Raw genomic sequence first — 24,934 nt, 5'->3', positions numbered from 1 at the left:
TAGAATGTAGGATCAAGAAGGACAAACTGAAAGGACAACCCCTGAAATTCAGAACCCAGTGGGGTGATTACAGCAATCGCGAAGCCGGGGAGTCTGAGGAAGTTACACACAACGCAGGACAGCGCAGCAGCCCGGGTGGAAGAGCTTATTCGGGGACTTGGGGACAAGATGGGCAGCGTCACTTCGCTGGTACCCGGGCACAAGCGCGGAGACGCGCGCACGCGCGCGGAGCTCAGGGACAGGCAGCTCTGCGCCGCGGCAGGCGCCGGATGGCTGCTGCGGCCGCAGCCCCTGCGGCGCAACGACCGTGTCCATATGCTCCTGGGACAGGGCGAGGTGACGTTTAAAGTCGGACCAGTGTCGTGGGAGCTGCGGGAACCCGCTCAGGGTGACGTGCGCTGGCGAGCTGCGGCCGTGACAAGCCAGACCGGAAGTGCTCCCTGCCCCGCTCGGCCGAGCTTCCGTCCCGGGGGCGGGCTACCTCTACGTCACGGGCCCCGCGACCCTTAAGTGGTGCCGCGCCGCGGGGCTCGGGCGGGACTTCCGGGCAGCAGAACTTCCGGCCGCTGACTGACGGGCGCAGCCTAGGCAGCGGCAGCAGCAGCAGCATCAGCAGCGGCGGCGGCGGCGGCGCCCGAGCCCTGAGGCGGCGGCGGCGGCGGCGGAGGAGGAGGAGGAGGCGACGGGCCGCGGCCTGCGGACTACGGGCAGCCGGGGCGGGCGGGCGCGCCGGCGGACAGCGGGCCGCGCTGGCGGCGGCGGTGGCCGCGATGATGGAGATCCAGATGGACGAGGGCGGCGGCGTGGTGGTGTACCAGGACGACTACTGCTCCGGCTCGGTGATGTCGGAGCGGGTGTCGGGCCTGGCCGGCTCCATCTACCGCGAGTTCGAGCGCCTCATCCACTGCTACGACGAGGAGGTGGTCAAGGAGCTCATGCCGCTCGTGGTCAACGTGCTGGAGAACCTGGACTCGGTGCTCAGCGAGAACCAGGAGCACGAGGTGGAGCTGGAGCTGCTGCGCGAGGACAACGAGCAGCTGCTCACCCAGTACGAGCGGGAGAAGGCGCTGCGCAAGCAGGCCGAGGAGGTGCGTGGGCCGGGCCGCGGCGCCCGGGGGACCCGCCCCGCCCCGGGGACCCCTTCCCGCCCGGGGGACCCTGCCCCGCCCGGGCCCCTCCCCCCACCCCCCGCGCCCCTCGGCCCCTCCCCGGGTCCTGACCCCGCTGCTCCAGCCAGCGGCAGCAGGCAGCCTGAGCGGCCTGAGCCTCTGGCCAGGCCTCTCTGCCCGCTCCACACCCACCTCTCACTCCAGGCGTCCGTTCTCTTGGCCCGTGTGTGTGTGTGTTTGCGAAGCCGTTTCCTAGACCCCCACCCCCACCCCCCGTTACTGCCTTTGGCTGCTGCCATTCTAAATCCTCCCCGAAACGGGACATCTGGCCTTGGGGTTCTGCGCCCCGAAGCGGGGTGTTGTCCCAACACCTTTCCCTTAGGCCCCAGTGCAGCGACATGGATGAATTTGGTGATTGATGTAAACAGCTAACTGAAGCGGCACCTGGGTTGCTCCTCTGGCACCAGGGGAAAGACCCCAGGTTTCTGGAGGTGACGTGTTTGCCTTGTGGTTCCCTCAGTTGGGAGTGTTATTAGCTTACGTGGAAAAGGCTGAGAAATTTCACCCTGGCTTCTGGGAAGTTAAGAGTGGAATTTTGAAATATTTGATTACGTTCTAGGAAACCTCCGTAACCTGGAAATCACTTATTTACGAACCAGTCAGAAGAACCATGCGTTGTGGGGAACACCGCTTGACTTACTCATTCGCTCTCAAATGCTTAGTGCCAACTGTGTGCCAGCCCCAGGCGGGTGCAGGGGGTGTGGGTCCCCAGCCCTGCTTTGCCTCTGTGACCTTGTCCACATCGCCTGCCCACTCTGGAGTTTGATTTTGCATCAAATGAATCAGGTGCTCTAGACGATCTCTAAGCCTCTCTGAGGGTCTCTCATTCTAGGCATTAGGTGATAGTCTTTGATGTATGAATGCGAAGCTGCTTGTTACATGGGCCACATTTCTTTTCAGTTAGTTTGGCTTAGCGCAATTTTTGATGTTAGTGTTGAAGCAGAAGATTGTTTGGGTGTTCAGGCTTTTTCTTGAATCGGAGTGGTTTACATTCTAGTTTGGTTCTTAAGTCATTCCTACTCAGGGTAGTTATTTTGCCTTTGGGGTCATACATCTGTCAAGAGGCTGTTGTGTATTGGTTGGGGTACCAGTCTGGCCACTGGTTTAAAGTTCTCGAGTGGAGGGGGTGCAAGAGCTCATAGGATTTTAGTGCTCAGAGTGGCCCTAACTGGGGAAGGAAGTGGGCCCAAGACGTGGCGGCGGGGGGGGCCTGGACCAAGGTCACAAGCCCTACAAGAGCCAGGCTGGACCCAGTCTACCCGGACTCCTGGCCTGGTCTCTTCTGTATCATGCTATCGCGAGAGGTCAGAGAGCTGCACCCCCAGAAAAGTGGAGTGCGGGGGTTACCCTTGCCCGGCCGTGGTGGTGGGGAGTGGCTGCGGCCTCCCCTTCTCTGATTCCTCTCTGCAGCCACGTGATGTCTAACTGATGTTTCCCATAGATGTGTTTTCTTTCTTCCTGTGCCTGTCTGGTCCCCATGGTGGGTGAGAAGAGATGAAAGGGGAAGATCAAGATTGACCACCTTAAGGCTAACGATGATAACCTTCCAGCTTAAAAAATGAGCGAGGTGTGGATCAGGCCTCTGCTCTGCTCTGTGCAGTTCTGAGTGCAGCCATGAGTGACTGTGCTTCCTGCCTCCCACTTGCACTCGCCTGGATTACAAGCTGGGGGGTGTGCGTGTGGTTAGCAGGACACTGCCTTTGAGGCCGAGACCCGGCATCGCCCGGCTCTTAAGAGAAGCTGCCTAGAGCTTCCTGAGCAGAAAGCCATGAAGCAGACAAATGCTTGGCTAGCCGGCCCAGGGCTGTGATTAGCTGCTAATAGGACGCCCTTGGAAAGACCTCAGGCCATGTTACAAGTAAAGAAAAAGGCCAAATACTGTAACCATTTTGGCATTCTGTCTCATTCCTTAAATCTGCCAGACATTTATTTCCAGTTTTGTGGAAAAGACCACTTCTTTTCTAGGCAGGGAATTGAGATCACAGATGTGTGTCTCCTAACACAGGAGCTGGAACGTCACGGGCTGAGGCACGTTCGTGGCGCAGAGTAGCTCCTGCGTCCCTGGCCACTCTGCTCAAGAAGGCTTAGTCACAGCTGGGTAACCTGAGCCACTGTAGCCTTCCAAGCAGACAGAATCTGCAGGTTTTGTTTAAAAAGCCTTGAGCAGAGCAACTGCCCATGTCCCCCTACTGCTGCCCGTAATCACTGCAGCCAGGGATTGCGAGCATGTTCTGGTTCTGGGATGGCTCATTTGGTGGGAGCGAGGGCGGCTAGAGACGGTGGGGGCCAAGCAGCGGGGCCAAACCCTGGAGTCCACATGGGCTTGAGCACCAGCCCCGCGCTTGGGAGCTGCACTCGCATCGCCTGGTGTGCCCCTTTCCGGCCGCAGTGGCCACCTCCGTAGGGCAAGCGGCTTGCCAGCTGCGAAGTTCTTTTCCTACCAAGTGCCAAGTCTCCCCGTTGGCTGTCATTTGCCTGGAGAACTGCGGCGAGGCAGATTTAGTTGAGTCAGGGGAGAGCGCCTCGGATTTGCAGACGGCAAGCGCTGGGCATCTCGGTCTCTGATTGTGTGGGGTTTGCCCTTGGAATTGAGATCTCGGAGTCCTGCTCAAGCTTGTGCAGCTAAGCGGACCTATTGCTGGCTCTAAAATTTCTACGGAGACCTTAAAAATTCCGAATCCTTATCTGATTGACAGGAAGTTGTTTTTTAAATCCACCAAGTTCCTTCCTGTTAGGAAGGGTGGCGGTGGGCAGTTGGGTGAGAGCGACACAGAGCAAGTAGTTGCCCACCCAGTGTGACTTGAGGGAGGAACAGGCAGAGGGCTCCCCGGGGCAGGGCAGGGCTCAGGCACGTAGCTCATAGGAGGAAAAAGAGTCGTTTTTCGGCCAGATGTGAGTTTGATAGCCGTTACTTGCATCAAAATCATCTTCCCCCTAAAGAGACTACTCGTTGTGCCCCCAACTCATTCAAGTCAACCAAGTGGATGCCCTTTCAGAGAAACGTGTGCCGATGCCTCGGCATTTGGTGCTACCAAAGGAAGGCATCCGACGGGAAGAAAGTTTTGCCCCAAACTGTTTCTGGTTCTGTAAAAGTAATTTATTTCTCGGGAGAACATTTGGATAGGATTAAGCTGGATCCACTCTGTAGAGACGATCATTTTGTCTCTTCTCATAAGTGAATTAATGCACTGAATCAGAAGCTTTTCTTCTTGTTTCCCAGATGACAAATAGTAAATTCGCTGCTGCTTGGACAAGGCATGTCATCTTCTGATTTTGCCACGTGGTAATGTTAAAAGTAGTTTTTAAAAGCCTGTAAGTTTTTTTTTTTGGGGATAAAGCCATTAAGATTTAGTGGCCAGTACCGCCTCTCCCGGTTACTTCTAAAGGCTAGCCCGCTGTAGCTGTCCTGAGTCTCCCAGAGAACCACCGCATCGCCCTTAAACGTGCAGACAAGTTGGGGCGTTCCCCGGCCAGAGCAAACGTGTGGAAGGTGCCCACTGCGGTCTGCTGGCCTCTGGGCCCACAGCCCTGCCACCTGCCTGTCCTGCCGTGTCAGGAACCCTCCGGGCCCGGTGGCGGCGGCTAGACAGCGGGGTCAAGGACTGGAACAAGTCAGTGTGAGTTCTTCCCAAGCGAGGGCTTCTTTTTTAATGTATGTTTGTTTGTTTGTTTGTTTGTTTATAATGTTTTCAGTTTGTTTTTGAGAGGGACAGAGAGCACAAGCATGGGAGAGACAAAGAGAGAGGGAGACACAGAATCTGCAGCAGATTCCAGGCTTTGAGCTGCCAGCAAAAACCCCGACATGGGGCTCGAACTCCCAGAACTTGGGGATCATGACCTGAGGCGAAGTCGGATGCTAAATTAAAGTTAATACCTGGGGTGTTTTTTTAATGGTATTAATTTAATTTTTTTTAATGAGCTCTGCCCCTCCCCCCCACACGGGGCTGAAACTCACAACCCCTGAAATCAAGAGTCACATTCTCTACCAGCTGAGCCAGCCAGGCACCCCGCTGGGTTTTATATTTTGAAGTTTTCTAAAACTTGCTGTTTTGGAACCATTTATAGAGGGTGCGCAAATAATACTCTGCGTACATTCCCAAATAGGAGCACTTTTCTACCTTGTTCTTTTTATTTGCAAACTTTTTAACGTTTATTTATTTTTGAGAGAGAGGGCACATGTACGCGGTAGCAGGGCGCGGGGAGGGAAAGAGAGAATCCCAAACGCAAGGCTGGGTCTCACCAACCGTGACTGCGAGATCATGACCTGAGCCACGAGTCAGAGGCTTAATGACTGAGCCCCCCCGCGCGCCCCCTGCACTGGTTTTCTCTCTCTCCGTCCCTCCTCCTCACTCTGCCAACAACTCCGGGGTCCTGCTGGTCCTCTCTCCTGGACCGGTTCCTCGCTTTCTACTTTTTGAGACTGTCACAGGCCCCTGGTTTTGCAGGACGCTCCTCGGTTTGGCTTTCACGTGACCGGGTGACCGGGTTCAGGACAGCAGAGAGCCCCCAGAGGTGACGTCACGCATTTCCTGGGGTCCCTGAAATCCTTGCTGTGTACAAGATGGGTGTCGGGCGGAGGCACACGAGTGCAGGACAGGGCCCTCTCTCAGGTCCCATTCATTGTGACGGTGGCGGGATGGCCTGTTCACTGCACCAACACGGAGCTGCAGCAGACAGCCAGGGGCGCCATCAGCGGCAGGGCCAATGTGCCTTTTCGGGCACGGGTTTCCTGTGCTCTGGGAAAGGTCAGGACGTTACCTCCCAAGCCCCACACTCACTGAGTCCTGGCCATTCTTGTGGCCTGACTTTAGGTTTCCCGTGCTTTTTTGGTCTCCTTTGCCACGGTCCTGGTTCCAGTCGGCATCGTCACGCTGGCCTGCCAGCCTCTCTCCCTGTCCCAACCCCTCCTCCACCAGAGGGGACTTTTCCAAAGACACGTCCCATCCGGGCCTGCACCCTCCCGTGTCCTCGTTCACCAGAGCCCCCTGAGTGCCAGGCTCGGCTGCAGGCTCTGGGGATTAGGTCTGGGGCGGGGGGAAGGTACGGGGGAAGATGCTGCTCCATGTTCCCGTGCAGTGGGGGCACAGGATGCGGGGTGAAAAGTGGGGACGGGACTACTCTGGGTAGAGGGACAGAGACGACACCCCACCCCCATGCTTGAACCGGCCAGGCCCACCTCACTCTGGCCGGCTCCCTGCACCACGCTCTGCTCCCCCCACGCTGCCCCTCTGCATGCTCTTCCAGTCCCCGTGCACCCCTGCCTCCCCAGCGTCTGGCACAGGGGCTTTGTGGACACATCCAGATGCTGGGTGCTTGGATGGATGAGTGCCCGACCAGAGGGAGGGGCCCTGTCGGCCCACCCCACACCTCCCACCCTACCCGGGAGTGGGCCCCGCCCTTGCGCGTGAGGGTGAGGGAAGCGGCCTTCCTCTGCCTCAGTGCACACCACACCCAACCGTCCTTCTAGTTCCCGGAGGGCAAGGCCTCCACCACTGAGTCTACGGGGCAGCTGTCCGGTTCAATAGCCAGTGACCACATGGCATCACTGACACTGCACAGGTGGCTCGGGCCGCAGGGGAAGTGAGTTTTTACTTTATGTCACTTTAATTCCCGTAAACAGCCACAGCATCAGCGGCCCCGCCCCGGGCAGGCAGGGCAGGCAGGGCAGGCAGGAGGCATCCCCTTACACAGCCTCGGGCCAGAAAGGGAGCCGCTGGCAGTGATTGTGGTCCGAAAGAGGAGAGCACCCAGAGCAGGAGGATTGGACACGGGAGACCAGACAGAAGCAAAATATTGTGGCACAAGCAACAACAAAGGAATGGCAGCTGTTTGGGAAAGAGCAGGAGGCGAGGGAATTCTCGAAAGGCTGGGAAGAACCTGTCGAGAAATCCCCAGCGCCCACAAAGTGGCTGGCGTCACGGCCCAGGTGGAGATCTGGGACCCCGGCCGCGTCTTCCCTTCAACGCGCTACACTGTATGCGTTTGTGCAGCGTGGCGAGTGTTGACCTGTTCACACCCAGAAACCGTCCCTGCGGTCAGGGTGACGATGGTCGCCACCATCCCTGAAGTTTCCTTCTGCCCCTCAGTGGCCTCTCCCTGCGTCCCCCACCCCCAGGGAACCACTGATCCGCTTTCCGTCACGGTAGATTAGTTTGCGTTTTCTAGAACTTTATATAAATAGAATCGTGCAGTTTTTTGGTCTTTTTTTGGTCCGGCGTCTTTCTGTGTAATGACTTTGAGACTCATCCGGGTTCTTGCAGGTGTTGTCCGTACCCTCCCCTTACTGCTGAGCCGGCCCCGTTGTCCGTCCCGCCCGTGCCGGTGAAGTGGGGAGGTGCATTTGTCCGCGGCCCAAGGCCCTGCTGCTGTAGCTTGGGACAGGCCAGCCCGGAGCCCCTGCCTGCGGGGGTCCTGGGGGGACACCCCGAACCCGGGAGAGGCCACAAGCAGTGGGTGGCTGACAGCAGATACTTGGAGCCCGCGTAGTCATCACCTCTTACGGCCAGGAGATTTGGGGAATGCCAGGTTAGGTGGGGACAGGTCCTTGTCCCCGAGGACTACCCCTTGTTCGGGAGGCCTTGTGGGGCAAAGGCTGGCAAGTTTAGATTCTGATTGTCAATAGCGACAGGTTCAAAGCGACACGTCTCATAAGAGTCTCTGGGCTCCCGTCCCCAGGAACTCTGCCCGCTGTCCAGATGCCCTGGTGCTTCATGGGTCCTTCCGCGGCCTTCCCAGCCCCCTCCTCAGCACTGTGGAAGCCCGTGGGTGCCTGCTCATGCGTGTGGCTCGGGGTCTCTGTCACGCCTGCCGTGTTCATTTCTAGACAGCAGCCCCCTGTGCCCACAGAACGGCCAGACAGAGTGCCCCTGGCACGCGTGCTCTCAGCCTCGTAGGAGCAGGGGCCAGGTACGAACGGGGCAGGCGAGCACGTGCAAGGAGCCGGGCACACCCCTGAGAGAGACTCGGCCATCTGTCCCAGGCTGGGACAGTCAGGCTCTTAGTTTTATCCTCCCTTCCTTCTGTCCCACGTTAACACCCACGTCAGGTATTTTGTGTATCTGGTGTGTGTGTTTCATAAAGCATATACTTAACATATAAAGTATATGCTAATACTTGGTATGTAAACACACCCATAAAAATCTTTTTTGAGACATAAAAATAAAGATATTTTTCCTGTCTTGCCAATCCTTAGAAGTCAGTGTGAATTAAACCATCCCCATTTGTTGGGATTCGGTTCAGGCGGATGCTAAACCAGTGGTCCCTGTGACATGAATGTGAGAAACTTCTGCTTTTTCTGTGAATCCAGCCTGATTCTTGGATTCCTGCACGGCCTGGCCCCCCACAGGTGTGCATCCTACCAGAATACAAAAGTGCACTTTCCTCTCTCACCCTGTGGGCCACCCCCTGGGCTCGGCGGGCCGGTACCTGGGGGTAACTTCCCGGCTGCTCCGCCCCGCTGCCCGCACTGCGTTTCATGGTCTACGTGGTGACACCGTTGGAAAGCAAGCTGTAAAAGAACATCTGTGGTGTGAGGTCTTAGGGATTCATCGCCCCAGGGGGAGCCCGGTAAACATTTCATGAGTGCCATCACCGTACAGGGGTGTCAGCCTCCAGGAGAAGGGCGCCTCCCCCTGTGCATGCAGTCTGTGCCCAGCACCCCAACTGTTTACTGCCCTGCCTGCCTAAAAGTCCAAAAAAGAGGACTTTTTTCGGAAATCTACTCTATCCCTGCACCACCCCAGAAGGAATTAAATGATGACTGATGCAAAAACACAAGGTCTTTGATTTCTGTTGGGTTCATTTTTTTTTTTCTTTTAATGTTTATTTATTTATTTTTGAGAGGGAAAGAGAGACTTTGAGCAGGGGAGCGGTAGAGAGCAAGGGAGACACAGAATCCGAAGCAAGCTCCAGGCTCTGAGCTGTCAGCACAGAGCCTGACTCAGGGCTCCAGCCCACGAACTGTGAGAACCGTGACCAGAGCTGGAGTCCGATGCTTAATTGACTGAGTCACCCAGGCGCCCCTGGATTCTCTTCTAACAAACCAGCCAGAGTTGAATTATTTCCTGTGTATGACCCTGCCCTAAAGGACACATATGAGGGAAGGATTAGATTGAATATGTTAACTTACTTTGCCATTAAAATAACCTTGTGTTATGGAAGTTGCCAGAATTAATGATTATGTTATAAAAAGTGTTTACCTGATAATCTCTCTTACGTTCTGGGAATTAGGGATACTGATTTCTGCTGTGTTTTTAATTTTATATTTGACACAAAAGGTCGGTTTACTTCTTGCCTTTGCTTTTATGGACACACTGGGATGAATGACCTCATTCCATGGAACACTGAGGAAATTCTCTGGTTCTGAGTTAGAAAGAGCCCGCGCTCAGGTTATTTCAGTGTGTGTCTTGAAATTCACCTGAAAGCAAATTCGAAAACCAAAGTTGAGTTTAACTTTTTTTTAATGTTTATTTCTTTTTGAGAGAGAGAGAGAGAGAGAAAGAGAGAGAGAGAGAGAGAGAGAAACAGCGCAAGCAGGGGAGGGAGAGTGAGAGAGGGAGACCCAGAGTCCAAAGCAGGCTCCAGACTCTGAGCTGTCAGCCCAAAGCCCAACACAGGGCTCAAACTCACAGACCATGAGATCATGACCTGAGCTGAAGTTGGATGCTTAACCGACTGAGCCACCCAGGCGCCCCTAGTTTCACTTTAAAACAGCACTTTGGGGGCGCCTGGGTGGCGCAGTCGGTTAGGCGTCCGACTTCAGCCAGGTCACGATCTCGCGGTCCGGGAGTTCGAGCCCCGCATCGGGCTCTGGGCTGATGGCTCAGAGCCTGGAGCCTGTTTCCGATTCTGTGTCTCCCTCTCTCTCTGCCCCTCCCCCGTTCATGCTCTGTCTCTCTCTGTCCCAAAAATAAATAAAACGTTGAAAAAAAAATTTAAAAAAATAAAATAAAACAGCACTTTGTTCATGGGAGAGAGGGGGCAGACTCCTTAAAACAAATCGAAAAAGAGAATTGTGTGGTCTCTTGGTATTTAGAAGTGCGCCTTCGGTGTTTGATGTCTAGATGCTGAGAATAGGACGCGTTTTCCTCAACTGTGTGTTGGCCGGTCCTTGCTCTTTGGGGCGCTCAAAAGACTTGTCACAAGAGTGACCGTTAACACTGTGCGTTATCCTGTGCTTCGTGATATTTTGAGGAGACTTGGTTAGACCGATGGTTAACTTCAAATGCACTCAAACCCGTGGTACGTATAGTCAGCACGTGCACCGAGTTTTCACTCTGCTGCAGTCACGCCTTCCGGACACCTTTGGGCCTGAGATGCTACTATGTGTAGAGTGGGTTCAGGTGGGAGATTTTTGTTTTTGTGTCTTCGGTACCATGCAGACCCACACAGCCCAAATGCTGACGGTCAAATTTTTATTCTTGTCAGTTATCCTATTTTGTAACAGATTCTTTTTTTTTTCTTTTTTTTTTTTTTAACGTTTATCTTTATTTTTGAGACAGAGAGAGACAGAGCATGAGCGGGGGAGAAGCAGAGAGAGAGGGAGACACAGAATGAGAAGCAGGCTCCAGGCTCTGAGCTGTCAGCACAGAGCCCGACGCGGGGCTCGAACTCGTCAACTGCAAGATCATGACACGAGCCGAAGTCGGGTGTTCAACTGACTGAGCCACCCAGGCGCCCCACAGATTCTTTTTTTTTTAATGCTTGTGGATTTATTTTGAGAGAGAAAGCCCGCATGTGAGCTCCTGTGAGTGGGGGAGGGGCACAGAGAGAGGGAGAGAGAACATCCCAAGCGGGCTCCACCCTGTCAGCCCAGAGCCCAAAGTAGGGCTCGAACTCACAGACCGTTAGATCATGACCTGAGCTGAGATCAAGAGTCAGATTCTTAACTGCCTGAGCCACCCAGGCGCCCCTCGTCAGATCCTACTTTTAAAATTTTGGAAGATTTTCTTTACAGACTTTACTTATTCTCCACCCTACCCTGTCTGCCAGCACTGAAAAATCTTGATTCCCTTAAATCTAAACTAAGTGGTATCTAATTAAAAATATTTTCTGGGGCTCCTGGGTGGCCCAGTCGGTTAAGCGGCCGACTTCGGCTCAGGTCATGATCTCGCGGTCTGTGAGTTCGAGCCCCGCGTCGGGCTCTGTGCGGACAGCTCAGAGCTTGGAGCCTGTTTCAGATTCTGTGTCTCCCTCTCTCTGACCCTCCCCGTTCATGCTCTGTCTCTCTCTGTCTCAAAAATAAATAAACGTTAAAAAAAATTTTTTTTTAATATTTTCTGCTTTTTTGAAGCCATCTATTGAATTTGGGGTGACTTTGCTCACCCAGATGATACAGTGTCCTGCTACCAGCCCCTCCCCCACGTGGCCCACCCCTGTGCCCGGGGAGCTGGGGTTGGCAGCCTCCTTGCTTCTCTCTTGAGCTCGCTGCCAGCGAGGGAGCCCCTGCCTTCTCCCTCACTTGTCCAGATGATGTGCGCTTCTTCCCGAGTCTAGCTCTGAGCGTGTCCTGCTAAAACGCAAAGATTCCGTATGGCGTCTCGGCCAGGCACTGTTCCTCCACGTTATTTGTTCGCTCTAATATTTGATGAAGATTCCATTGCGTGTTCTATTTCGGGTGAATGGCGGGCTTGCGCTGTTGTTAACCAGAGTTACTTTAATGACACTGAAATAATTCCTTCAAGAGGGGAAGAGAGGAGGATTTCTTGCAAGCTGTCCATGCCACGTCGTGTCTGTAATGCTGTCACAGACCCGGAGGCCTTGCGGGGCCCCCAGTCAGTTCTGTCTGGTAGGGTGCCGATGTCAGGGAGCCCAGGAACAGGGGCTCCCCGCCGCACACACCGCGGTCCAGAAGCCAGCGTGGAGAGCGTGGGCCCTAGGCCGGGGTCGTCACATCTGCTGGTGGTCACTTGGGCTCACCCGAGGGGCTGCTCCACGTGAGCGCCCACACGCCTTTGAGCAGGGGTGCGAGAGGGTGGAAGAGACCCATCCCTAAGGATGGAGCGGTTCCCGCCCCGTAGGGCCATTCCTTGGGCACAGGGTTCCACGCAGCCTGAGAACCACAGATGCCCTGCTTACCCACCGTGGGCTCTGTGTCCCTACCCCCTGCGTGCCCTTTGCCTTTGGCCTTAAGGATGCCCGTGTTCATAGCTTCATTTGGTGCTTGCTCCTGGTCAGTGTCTCCATCCTTCCCGACGCTGAAAGCCGTAACATGCCAAGGTCAGAGGACTTTTTCTGTGGTCTGGTTTGGGGCTGGCTTCATCGGGAATCTGCAGACACGTTGGTGGTTGTGTTCCATGGCAAAGCTTTCTGGCACTGGCACTTAGGTTGATTTTAATGATCACCTATCGGGGGTGGGAGGGGGGTGCTCCTGGGCGGATCAGTCAGTTAAGCGTCCGACTTCAGCTCAGGTCATGATCTCATGGTTCGTGGGTTCGAGCCACACATCAGACTCTGTGCTGACACCTTAGAGCCTAGAGCCTGCTTTGGATTCTGTTGTCTCCCTCTCTCTCTGCCCCTCCCCTGCTTGCTCTCTGTCTGTCTCTCAAAAATAGACGTTAAAAAATTTTGGGCGCCTGGGTGGCGCAGTCGGTTAAGCGTCCGACTTCAGCCAGGTCACGAGCTCGCAGTCCGTGAGTTCAAGCCCCGCGTCGGGCTCTGGGCTGATGGCTCAGAGCCTGGAGCCTGTTTCTGATTCTGTGTCTCCCTCTCTCTCTGCCCCTCGCCCGTTCATGCTCTGTCTCTCTCTGTCCAAAAAATAAATAAACGTTGAAAAAAAATGTAAAAAAAAAAAATTTTAATCATCACCTATTAGGATACACTTAAGAAAGTCTGTCTTGAGCTTCGTAAGAACCTGGGAAGGACAGCTTTCTGACACGGTCTTTAGTTTGGAATTCCCTTAGCTGGTTTCCACATGTCAAGTGCAAGTAACACGTGACGAAATAGAGACGGGGCGGTTGTCACGACGTGGCCCCTTCTTTGTGTGAAACCACAGTGGTGCCACTGGCCCCGGGTGGGGTCGGTGTAAAGGAAGGGAGAATTTTCCGTCTTCTGTCAAACAGCCTTTGACGGGTTCGCGATGACTTTTCTCTTGATCCCAGCCCTGAGGACTTGGTCACCAAAAACCGGGACCCCTTCCCGAGGTGCAGAGAGCTGGTGCTTAGAGACAGGGAAACTGCTTCTTCAAAAATAAATACAGAAGTGACTCCAGACGGTGCTCTATCACGGCGGACGTGGTAGAGTGTTTCTGGATGTAGAAAGAAGCTCCACTCTAGAAGGATGAGCAAGTGGGAATAACCAAGAAAACGTTGAAAGGGGACTTGAGAGGATGAGTGTGGAACAGGTATCGAAGGGTAACGTTAACAGTCCACGTTCAGAAAGCCCCCTGGTACTGGCTCACAGACAGACCGAAATCTCTACTAGGGTTTTGCCTGTGATAAAGGTGGCATTTCAAAGCAACGGGACAGGAGAGACCATTAAGTCAACTTGCACAGTGTGCGCACCCAGCCGCGTCCTGGGGCGCGTCTGTAGCCTGTGAGACAGACTCGAGCAGGCACAGTAGAAGTCCTTGCAGATCACGGAGAGCAGCGGGGACACGGTCGTAGGACGCTGGGCCAGGACGTAGCGAGCTGCTCGTGGAAGAGGTGCAGTATGTACCCGGTCGGTTTGTGGAAAATGTTCACTAGCAGAGTCAGCAGGGAACTGAAAGCCGGGACGATCGTGGCCGGTCGCTTTCCCACGCGTGCGGCTGGCAGCATTCTGGTTAAGCTCTGTGCCGAGGCAGCGGGGGGCTCTGGGAAGGGCTGCTGCCCTAGCCCCGGGGGAGCCGGAGCTGGGCGACCCTGCCGAGGGGTCGTCAGCCGAGTGCGACCACAGCCTTCGAGAGCAGGTAGCCATCGTGCCTTTGCGCAGGCGGTGACCCCAATAACGGGCGTGTGCGAGCAGCCCGGAAGCCCCAACAGCGGGTAATCCACGGGACAGAATCTGCTCTGCACGCACCGCTTCTCACGGCGGACGTGGTAGAGTGTTTCTGGATGTAGAAAGAAGCTCTGCCCGAAGCCACCGTGTAAATCAGGCCACGCGACCCTGCGTACAAGAGATTGCGCGTCTGCCCTGTGCACCCACGCCCACACCCATCTGGAAGAACACCTCCTAATCTTAAACCGACTCCAGAGAGTAGAATTGTGGTTTCTTGAAAATAGCCTTCTTTTTACTTCACACTCTCACCTGATTTTCCTACAAAAGCACATGTTGTTTACATTTCATTCTTCCCTCTCTCTCTCTTTTTTTTTTTTTTTTAAATTGAGAGAGGGATAGAGAGCATGAGCAGGGAGGGACGGAGGGAAAGAAAGATCCCAAGCAGGCTCCACACTCAGCATGGAGCCCAGCGTGGGGCTCCATCCCACGACCCTGGGCTCATAACTTGAGCCGAAATCAGGAGTTGCCCACTCAACCGACTGAGCCACCCAGGCGCCCCTACGTTTCATTATTTTCATAATTTAAAAAAAAAAATTGTTTTTGATGTTTATTTATTCTTGAGAGACAGAGCATGAGCATGGGAGGGGCAGAGAGAGGAGGAGACACAGAATACGAAGCAGGCTCCAGGCTCTGAGCTGTCAGCACAGAGCCCGACGCGGGGCTCGAACTCCCCAAACACGAGATCGTGACCTGAGCTGAAGTCTGACGCTTAACCGACTGAGCCACCCAGGCGCCCCAACATAATTTTTTTTTAAGTAATGGGAATTAAAATTACCCAGTTTAAAAAATATCCTCATCAGTCTGTTAACAACAGTTTATTCTTCACACACTGGTTCAGTCCCAAGCACACAGAACAACTGACTTGTATTTTGTGCGCAGCTGCGCCATCAGCGTGCATTTTCCTGCTCCTGGGGCACTTGTCTGCCCCTCCCCCGGGGTTCCCGCCCTCTCCCGCTGGGCACTGACAAGTCGGCTTGGGACACAAAGGCCTTGAGCCACTGGGTCCTGGGTGCAGTTATTCCGGCACTCTTCCAGATGCCCGAAACCCAAAACCAGCCATCAGTTTTATATTCCCATCTCTTTAAAAAAAAAATTTTTTTTTTTAACGTTTGTATATTTTTGAGAGAGAGAGACCATGTGAGCTGGGGAGGGGCAGAGAGAGAGGGAGACACAGAATCTGAAGCAGGCTCCAGGCTCTGAGCTGCCAACACACAGTCCGACGCAGGGCTCGAACCCAGGAACCATGAGATCGTGACCTGAGCTGAAGTTGGGCGCCTAACCGGCGAAGCCACCCAGGCGCCCCTGTATTCCCATCTTCTGAGAAACTCTTCATGTGTTAACGTAGCTGATACTCCTGCTTCCTACAAACGAAATCGCTTTTTGTTTTTCAAATGAATTGTAATTTATTTATTTTTACTAGGCTTGTTATGTTTTGTTTTTTTAATATGAAATTTATTGTCAAATTGGTTTCCATACAACACAAAAATAGGGAACGCTTCACGAATTTGCGTGTCATGTAATTGTTGGTAGCAATCATTTGCTTTTGATGTTTGTTTGAGAGACAGAGTGTGAGCAGGGGAGGGGTAGAGAGAGAGGGAGACAGAATCCCAAGCAGGCTCCACACTGTCAGTGCAGAGCCTGATGCGGGGCTCAATCCCGTGAACCCTGAGATCCTGCCCTGAACGGAAATCAAGAGTCAGACGCTTAACTGACTGAGCCACCCGGGAGTCCCAAGAATTGTCCTTTTTTTTTTTTTTTTTTTTTTTTCCCCAAAGTGCTTTCTTTTCACTTGATTTGATGGTAATTTTGCTTAGCTACTTAGCATGTAAGGGAAAGATTCCCAAGACCGATCTCCATTGCTGGTTATTCCAGTAGTGATGCCTTCCTGAACTGAGTGGCAATGGGAATACAGATGAAGAGCCAAGTAGACTTGACCTCGTTTAGGTGTGTTGTGGTATCGAGAGGCGTAACGTCACTCTGTTGCAAAAGGACCAGGTACCCGACTTGTGGGGCCCAGTGTGGAAATGGAACTGTGGGGTCCCTTGTTCAAATACTAGTAGGAATTGCAGGGTGGCAACAGCAGAACATTAAACCGGGCGTGAGCCCCCCCCCTTTTTTTTTTAATAAGGGTATTTATTATTTTGAGAGAGGGAGAAAGAGCACAAGCGGGGTAGGGACAGAGACGAGAGAGAGAACCCCAAGCAGCCTCTGTCATCAGTGCAGAGCCGGACACAGGGCTCAGACTCATCAACCGCGAGACCATGACCTGAGTGGAGATCAAGAGTCTGATGCTTAACCGACGGAGCCCCCCACGCACACCGAAGGTTTCTTGGGAAACTCTGGCCCCTCCTCAGGGGCCCCCGTGTGTCGGGGTTTGCTGCCTGAGGGTGACAGGCCGTGTGGCCTCGGGAGCCTGTGAATGTCGGTCCCGGAAGCCTTTGACCCCTCTGTGAGAGGCTGCTGTCGCCTGGCATCCCGCATTCACCACACGCCTGCTCTCTTTCTCCTCCCGCGTGTAGAAATTCATCGAGTTTGAAGATGCCCTGGAACAGGAGAAGAAGGAGCTGCAAATCCAGGTGGAACATTATGAGTTTCAGACCCGCCAGCTGGAACTGAAGGCCAAGAACTACGCGGATCAGAGTAAGTGGCCCGCCAGAGGGGGACCGGCATTTGAATGTGTCTGTTGTTCCCAGGCTGACCCCAGCTGGGAAGGATGTTGAGAGCCTTTGATGAAAGGAGAGCGAAGGAGCCCGGGAAGCCATATTCTACCCGCACTGTCACTCGCCCTACCCTTTGTCTTACCTCTTTACGCTGCCACGCATTTCCCGTAATCAGCCTCCGATTCCTTGTGGAAATAAGTAAACGAGGCTCCTTTGATGACAAAGCGTTTTGGCTTCAGGCTGCAGTCCGAGCCAGACTGGGCCGGCGCGCCATCCCGTGTGACCCCTTGGGTTACAGCTCCCGTGCGGTGCGGGCCCCTGTCTGCGTGGCACCGAGGGGACGCCGGTGTTGGGTGGTCGGGAGGCCAGGCCTGCTGAGGGAGCCCGCCGGCGTGGCCCTGCCTGGGGGTGCCGGGCTGGCCGGGGGCCTGCAGGATCACTGTGTCCCCTGCACACAGGGGCAATGGAGTGCTTTTGGATGAGGGTTGTTATAAGAAGCATTGTTTCGGTTTTCACAAGTCTTTGTTTAAAAGTCAACGTTATGGTGACCCATGAGTAGAAGTTTTCGTGACGGAGAAAGGACACAGCTGAAGTTTGAACAGAGGGCCACAGGCGGAAGGTGTCCTGGCCGCACGCTTGCTCGGTGGGGCACAGGTGCAGGGTGCCTGGCTGTCTCGTGAGCTCCCCAGCAGGCCTCTGGGGCACTCGGGTGCCTTCCCTGCATTTCGCGGCCAGAGTAGGCCCTTGCTGAGGGGCAGGGATTGTCAACTCAGGGGGAACCCCCGTGCCCGGAGGTGGCAGGTCACGGCGTGGTCTTTGCAGCCTTCGGTATGTGTAAGGGACACTTGTGTGTCCCGTCCCACAGTTCAGATGTCTTCTGCTCTTTGCCTCGGCACGGAGGCTACTCACGTATGAACTCTGCCCCCTCGCACAAGCCACTTGCTGGAGTCCTGTCTGCACCTGACTCCGTCTCGGGGGCCGCCGGCCAGCTCAGACGCAGCCAGTCGCCCGTGGCCGAGCTTCAGGCACCCTGGTTCTCCTCGTGGCAGGACTGAGCACACCAGGTGCCGCCCAGACCAGCCAGGACCTGCCTTCTGGCGGCCCCGGCGTTCTCTCCTGAGGGTGGCCCTCTGCACCAGGCGTCAGTTTGTCCTGGGACCCTCTGCCCACGTGCCGAGCCCGGAGGGGAAGTGAGGGGGCGTGGAGATGCGGGTTGTGCCGTTGACACGCGGCGGCTGTGTTTCTAGTTTCCCGCTTGGAGGAGAGAGAGTCCGAGATGAAGAAGGAGTACAACGCCCTGCACCAGCGACACACCGAGGTGGGTGCCCGCCCGCGGCCCAGCAGCCGTGCGAGGCTTCTGGCCTTTACTTCCGGTTTCTCCTGCCCCCGCCAGAAAGCGGTTAGCCACGTGCTGGCCAGACTCCCTTTCGCGAGCATCGTTTTTACTGCTGTCAGAGCACAGCGGGCCTGGAAAGTACCACAGTTAGAGGAGGGGAGAGGGGCCGGGGTCAGTGGGAATGACTCACATGGCAGCCTCCTCCTCCACAGATGATCCAGACCTACGTAGAACATATCGAGAGGTCCAAGATGCAGCAGGTTGGGGGAAACAGCCAAACCGAGGGCAGCCTGCCCGGGAGGAGGTAAGGCGGGAAGCTGGAGGTGGCAGGCTCTCTGGTTCCCTCATCCCCGAGGTGCCTGGGCCGGGAGGGCAGAGGGCGCTCTGGAGAGCTGCTTCTCCCTGACTCGGGTTCCTGGCCGGGGTGCGTGGCTGGAGCAGGAACGTGCCCCGCCTGTGCCCCTGGCGCCCGAGCCGGTCCGGGGGAACGGGGTGGCCCTCCTGCTGGCCATGTGCGATTACAAAGGCCCTGGGATAATGGGGTGGCCGTTCCTGATCATCTCAGGGCCTTGTTTCTGGACCCACCTACTCACTAAAACTTGCCTGTGGCCTCCCATCGACACTCGTGGGGTTTCTGGGGTCACGCACAGACAGGTGCAGAGACGCCCAGAGTGTGGAGGCGGGTGGGGCGGTACAGTGTTGTGTGGGACGCCCGGACCAGGGCCGCTCAGGGACGTTGGAAGCCCAGCTCTGGCCCGTGTCCTGGAGCAGCCTCTTCCACACCCCATTTTCTCCTTTGTAAAACATAGCAAGTGGAATCTCCCAGGAGGAGTCAGGAACGAAGGTTCTGATCTCTGTGAGGCGTGTGTGTCTCATTCGCTAACCCAGGTCTCCGTGACTGTGGGCCTTAACTACCTCGAATCACGAGCACTGATGCATGGGTGGGGAAGAGGCCTAGACAGCCTGGTGACCGCCGCGTGGAGCCACATTCTTACTGCAGGCCAGGGTGGCACCAGCAGATCCAGAGGCCCTCGCTGGTCTGAGTCCAGGAGCTCCGCTGGTTTTATTTGGGGGGTGGAGAGAGGCCTGCCGAGGCCAGCTGCTTTCTCCCCACTCTGTGCCCTTCAGTCGGGATAAGGCCCAAAGGAGCGGACTGTCAGCGAACTTCTCGAGGGTGTCGGCAACTTGAGGGAGTTGGCCTGGGGAGACCCAGGTTACGGACCTGGGCCGGGTGGGCCGGGACAGAAGTCCCAAGTCTCTAGTAGGTCAGAGGAGGGGCCGGAGGTTGGAATGCCAGGTCCCCCAGATCGAGCTTGGTGATGGGTCCATTTCCAGCAGTGGCCCGTCATTCCTGCAGGCCAAGGCCTCAAGTCATGGTCACATTGCATGAAGCCCTTGCTGGCTGCGAAAGCTTTCTCCGTGCCCGCCTCTTCGATGGGTCACGCCGCAGACGGGAGGGCTCAGGCCCTGCCGCTGTGACCGTTGCCGACCACGGTCTTTACCAGCGGGCAGAGCTGTTGTATCCTGTGCTAGAGGCGTCTGACTTGAAAACAGAAACACTGAGTACGCATGTGAAGAAGGCCTAGCAGGGCCTAGGAAAGGAGGTGCAGGGACAGTCAGCCTGTTTTTCACAGCCCCCCTGCTTCTCGCGGGGAGCGGGGGCGCCGGCCCTTGAGGACGCTTTTCTGCAGTGAATTCTCACGCCCCAGGGAGGTGTCACACGCTGTGCTGTTCATTAGCTGAGTCAGCACCAGGTAGTGAGGGCATACGGACCGAACGGTTTGAGTGACAGAACTCTGTAGGTATCGTTTCTGGGTCACAGATGTCTGAAGGTGGGATATAGCGATCTCGCAAGCTACTGGTTCACGGCTGAGATTTTCTCTTGAGTGCACTGTGAGGTCCTCACTCCTGCACTCAGAGGTGCCGGGAAGATTTCTGAGCAGCGGCACTTGAATGCTAACCTGGGGCAGGGGTCTTTGTGTTGTTTTCTGTGGGGAGTTGGTCAGGGCAGTCTGGGCTGGGGCTGAAGCAGCTGGGCGGTTTGGGCATCTCTGATGAGCGCTGGGCTCGTGGCCAGTTCCTGAGAGCTGCAGCATTCCAGAACCTTCAGGCTGTTTCCCTGCCAGCCTCCTTTAGGACAGGAGCACCTCAAAGGTCACAAAGGAGAGAGCCCAGGGAGAAGGGCCCAGTTTTCCCAGAAACCGGGAAGGTGTGACTTCTGAATTCAGGACTTGGAGGCCATGAGCGTGCAGGGTTCTACGAGGGGTCAGCACGCTGGGCCCCAGGGATGCACAGAACCTCAGGATGACGCAGGCTCAGCCAAAAGCAGAAGCTGCGCAAGTTACAAAGCCGGGCACCGAACATCCTGGCCGTCACCGGGGGCCGGGTCAGGCCTCAGTTTCTTCCTGGATGTGGAAGAGGCCCCACGGTTGCAGGATGGGGTTGCTTTCCGTGGATGTCTCCATGTGCGCCGGACGCAGGACCTGGTCTGGGAACCTGCTCTCCCGCGTGTCTTGTGGCTCCCTCGACCCTGAGCCAGTCTGGACGGAGCACGGCACCAGGCCCTCCAGCCTCCCTGGTGTCGGAGCTGGGGTCCAGCCCGTTGCAGGTGCCACCCTTCTGCTGGTCAAGACTCAAACTCGAGAGGGGCCGGCTCACAGGGTCCCGTCTAGGGTCCCCTCCGAGGCCCCACGGCCGTTTGTGGAAGCTCTGTGCGCTCTCCTCCCTCCGGGCGCCAGGATGGTCATAAGCAGCCCCACAACCTGTTCAGCAAGGAACGGGTGTCTTCCGTTCAGCTGACAGTCCACCTCCTGTTGGTGTAGACCATACCGCCCTCGGTGGGGGGGGGGGGGGAGGGGGGGACTCTGGCAAGAGCCCACAGGAGCCCCTTCTTTTGTAACACGGACCTGACGGCTGTCCAGGAGAGGGAGGGGCTCTGGTGCGGATATCCGCCGAGCCTCTTCTCCCTGATTTGATCCTACTAGAAGGGAACCCCACGGTCGAGGGGTATGTAGTCACCATGGTCTCTAGGCCGTCAGCAGTCCGTTAACAGACCTTCCTGAGCCAGAGCCCCACCCGTGTGAGAGAGTCCTACTCGCAGGAAGAATGCACCGGAGCTGTCAGCCGAGACCTCCTTGGATATGGTCGGCCTCTGCCGGGTCCCTCTGGCCACGAAGAGGAAGGTGCTCCTGCCTGGTGATGGCCGGAGCGGCCCTTGTCTGGGTGGGGGGTGGAGGGGGTTGCTGTGGGTCTGCACGGCCGCTATCGCCCTGCTAGCCGGCCCCTCGGCGTTGAACTTCCTCAGCAGCCCGCGAAACCGGCCACCTCTCCTGCATCGCGTGCCCGCAGCCCACACTCTCTGAGGGTGCACTGTGCGTGTCTGACTGCTCAGGACTGTTTCCGGGTGAACAGCCTCTACCCCACGTTCCCAGAGGGAGTGCAGGTGGAAACAGGAAGCATGAGCCTTCTCTTGCTGCACTACTGCACCTGGGGGCCCGGGGAGGCCCCTCCCCCCCCACCATCCTGACCTGCTTCTCCAGGGTGTCCCTCTCCTGCCGCAGCTCTTTGGGGACAGATGTACGTCTGCCCCAGCTTCCAAGTTCAGTCTCTCTGGCCCCTCCTGGAGGCTACCGGTGCTGGGAGCCATCGATCGCTGCAAAACCTACTCCGGCGTTTTCTTCAGTCCTGGCTTGGTCTTCTTAGTCTGTGTGTCTTTAGAGACGTGGGTTAGGGTATGTGTGGCGCGTGCTCCATCCCCACGTGCCCACGTGTGTCAGACGGCACCCGCCCTCCTCCCTGCGCAGAGTCTGTGTGCAACCTGTTTGCCTGCACAGGCCCCACTTGGGGGCCTCTCGGTGAAGCGGAGAGGGTCATGTGTCTGTGTTGTGTGTCTGTCGCGTGCAGATGTCTGCGTGTTTCCACGTGTCTGTTCCTGTGGAGGGAAGTCCAGAGTGGGGTGCCTGGCCGTTGGCCCGCACCGCACACTCACCCTCCGTGTGAGCACATGTGACCTGAGCTCCTGACCTCTGCCCTCTAATACTGTCTTCTCGTCTCGCCCTCTGTGCTGTTGCCGCTGTGTGCTGGCCCTTGTCTGTCGCTGCCCTGCAGTCCTCGCCAGTCGTGGAGGAAAAGGTAAAGCCTGGGGCAGCGTCTGCGCTGTTGCGCGGAGCGCTCGGGGTGCCCTGGGGTTCGGGAGAGTCGGTCCGGCCATCGGTTCTTAATTACAGGTGCAGGGCTGGTCCTCGCCCTGCTCTTCGCAGCAGTGTTACCGATCATGGAGTCTGGATGTGGCGCTCGGAGGCCATGGAGAGGAGGCAGTGGGCTGGGCCCGGGTTCCCGAGCCAGCCCCAGACTAGGTGGTGGTGCAGGGGCCCTGCCCGGCAAGCATCCACCTTGTTCTCAGATCAGACCTTGGGTCCGCCGCGCTGGACCCGGCCGGGCAGGGCTGGAGACCCTGTGCTCTGGTGTCACACGGTCCTGGACTCACAGTCGCTCCCAATTCTGGGCCCAGAGCCCGCTGTGTGACTGTGACCCTTGCGGGCAGCTTGACCTCTGCAGGCGGTGTGACTCCCTAGGGCTGCGGCTTCTGAAGTGGCCAAGCTTTGGACAGGTCTGGGCCACAGGTGGGCAGTGCCCAGCAACTGCCCAGGGGACTGTGGACCCGGCTGCCCGTGGCTGTGTGAGGAGCAGAGAGAGGAGATGATGTTGGGTCCCCAGGGAGGATGCCATTGCAAGAGAGCAGCCTGACTGCTCACGAGGCACGTCTATGCACAGAGCCATGGAAGTGGGGGACACGTGTCCTCCGAGGCGGGATGCTTACACGCTGCCCTCCACCTGGGGCCCAGGGACCCACTCTGCATCTCTCCGGAGGTGGAGCCAGGCCTGAGGAGAGGGATCCCCACGTTGGCCCTGGGGGCCCAAGGGGGAAGAGCAGGCGATGGGCATTCCTGGGAGCCTGGCCGCTGTGGCCTGAGACCAGGCCCCTCCTCTGGGGATGTGTTGACCGTGTGGCGGCCACTGCCTTCCCAGACACCTGGGCGTGGCAGGGGGGGGTGACGGGCTGCTGGCAGGAGGCAGCCTGAGCACCGGCTGAGCCTCAGGCTTGCTGAGGTTTTGATGGACCTGCAGGCTCAGAGCTTGCTAACCTGATGTCTTTCTTAAGATCTGAGTCTCTAGCTCTCACGTGAGCAGCTGAGACACGCCTGAGAACGCGTCCTCTGTCACGGGTGACGAGGGCTGCATGAGGCCCCTAAGGTCGTCCACGGGAAACCAGCTTCCTGAGAGGCCGTGAAGGGTGCAGCCCCCGGGAGCACTCCACTCCTCTGGTTCTGTCCCTGCCACAGACGGACTCTGGGACGGCACAGCCAGGTCTCAGCGGGTCCAGGGGAGGCAGTGTCTTGCTGAATAGGACACACGAGCCGGCCTCAAAGGGGACGAAGCAGGACTCCAACTCAGACCCCGTGTTTTTCTCCTTCATCCTGGCCACGGCCAGAGAGCGCCTCCCCTCCCCTTCCCAGGGCCAGGCCTCACGAAGCCCCTGCCCGGCTGCAGCAAGTTCACATCAGGGGTGACGGCCTCACATCTCCTCTCTGTCACCTGCACCCTCCAAGCACCGCAGGAAGCTGCCTGTCTTCTCTCTCCAGAACAGTCCAGCCTCTGGACCCTGCCGTTGGGGAACTCTGCAGAAGCCCCCCGCCACTCCTCCCACCACACTCTCTGGGGGTCAGGCTGCAAGCGTGAGATGCTGTGGTGCAGGGGCTTTAATTCTTGGCCCGAACAGCTCTGGGCAGCACGGGCTATTGAGCGGACCACCTTCTCCCGGGTGTGGTGTGTCTGCCCCGGGGCAGGGCATGCATGGGCCGGCCTGGGCTGTGTGCCACCCAGGATCCAATCAGAAGCCCCCGATGGAACGTCCCCTGGGGACTGAACTTGGCAGGCAGCTTTGGGCTTCATCCTGGCTTCATCCCTGTCTCCTGGCACACCTTCAAAAGAACTCCCCTCTGGGGTCTTTGCTCCATGATGACCAGGAAGAACTGCGTGGAGTGGGAGAAAGGGGCCCCCTCTGGCTGTAAAGGACACCGACACCCAACAGGAGGACGGAGCCCCTCTTCACTCTGCACACGTCGGTTCTGACGTTTTGCAGTGAGGTCTCGTGAAGGAACATTGGAGCGGGTTGGGGGACAGGGAGCGAAGTACAGAGCGAAGAGGTCCATCCGATCCCTTCTGTCTGGCCCCAGGACACAGACGCAGGGCCGACAGCAACAAGCAGGCACGCTGCGCCACCTATAGGAAAGACCGCCATCGTAAAGTCTCCCCCCGGGAGCGCTCTGTGCGGCCACGTTGCCAGGGGGCCTGCTGCTGGCTCCCCCATGGGACTTCTTAGTGCACATAGCGGGTGTAAGACCGAAATCACCAAACGTGAGTCACGGTGAAACAAGGAAGTATCACACAGGCCCGCAGGACAGCCCAGGTTCCCCTGAACATGGGACCGTGTTTGGTTCCAGAGGAGCTCGGGGCAGGCGGCCCCTGTGCCCCCACCCAGGACCCCGCTCCCTCAGAGCAGGCCCCTGAGTGTCCAGAGCGAGTCCCGTTCTCGAGTGGTGAGCCACCTCTGACGTGTGCTTCCTTCCTCTCTCCCTCACGTTTCAGCAGGAAGGAACGCCCCACCTCTCTGAACGTCTTCCCCCTGGCCGACGGCATGGTACGTGCACAGATGGGGGGCAAGCTCGTGCCTGCGGGGGACCACTGGCACCTGAGTGACCTCGGCCAGCTGCAGTTGAGCTCCAGCTACCAGG

General features: G+C 56.8%; 1 protein-coding gene across 12 annotated transcripts in view; it reads left to right on the top strand.

Annotated features, from left to right (window-relative positions):
- The first annotated feature begins 668 nt into the window (after positions 1 to 668).
- Positions 669 to 24,934, top strand: part of MAPK8IP3 (mitogen-activated protein kinase 8 interacting protein 3) — a 48,037-nt gene continuing 23,771 nt past the window's right edge. For 7 of the 12 annotated variants that reach the window (XM_047838314.1, XM_047838318.1, XM_047838317.1 and 4 more), the window contains exons 1-5: positions 669 to 1,088; positions 16,664 to 16,784; positions 18,052 to 18,122; positions 18,353 to 18,444; positions 24,789 to 24,933. In XM_047838314.1, the coding sequence (XP_047694270.1) occupies positions 771 to 1,088; positions 16,664 to 16,784; positions 18,052 to 18,122; positions 18,353 to 18,444; positions 24,789 to 24,933 (747 nt within the window). In that variant the 5' untranslated portion in view covers positions 669 to 770. The remainder of the gene's footprint in view (positions 1,089 to 16,663; positions 16,785 to 18,051; positions 18,123 to 18,352; positions 18,445 to 24,788; position 24,934) is intronic. The other 5 variants (XM_047838313.1, XM_047838311.1, XM_047838321.1 and 2 more) reach the window with 3 other exon arrangements.

This window comes from Prionailurus viverrinus, chromosome E3 (genome assembly GCF_022837055.1).
Source record: "Prionailurus viverrinus isolate Anna chromosome E3, UM_Priviv_1.0, whole genome shotgun sequence".
NCBI lineage: Eukaryota > Metazoa > Chordata > Mammalia > Carnivora > Felidae > Prionailurus > Prionailurus viverrinus.
This window is presented reverse-complemented; position numbering and strand designations above follow the sequence as displayed.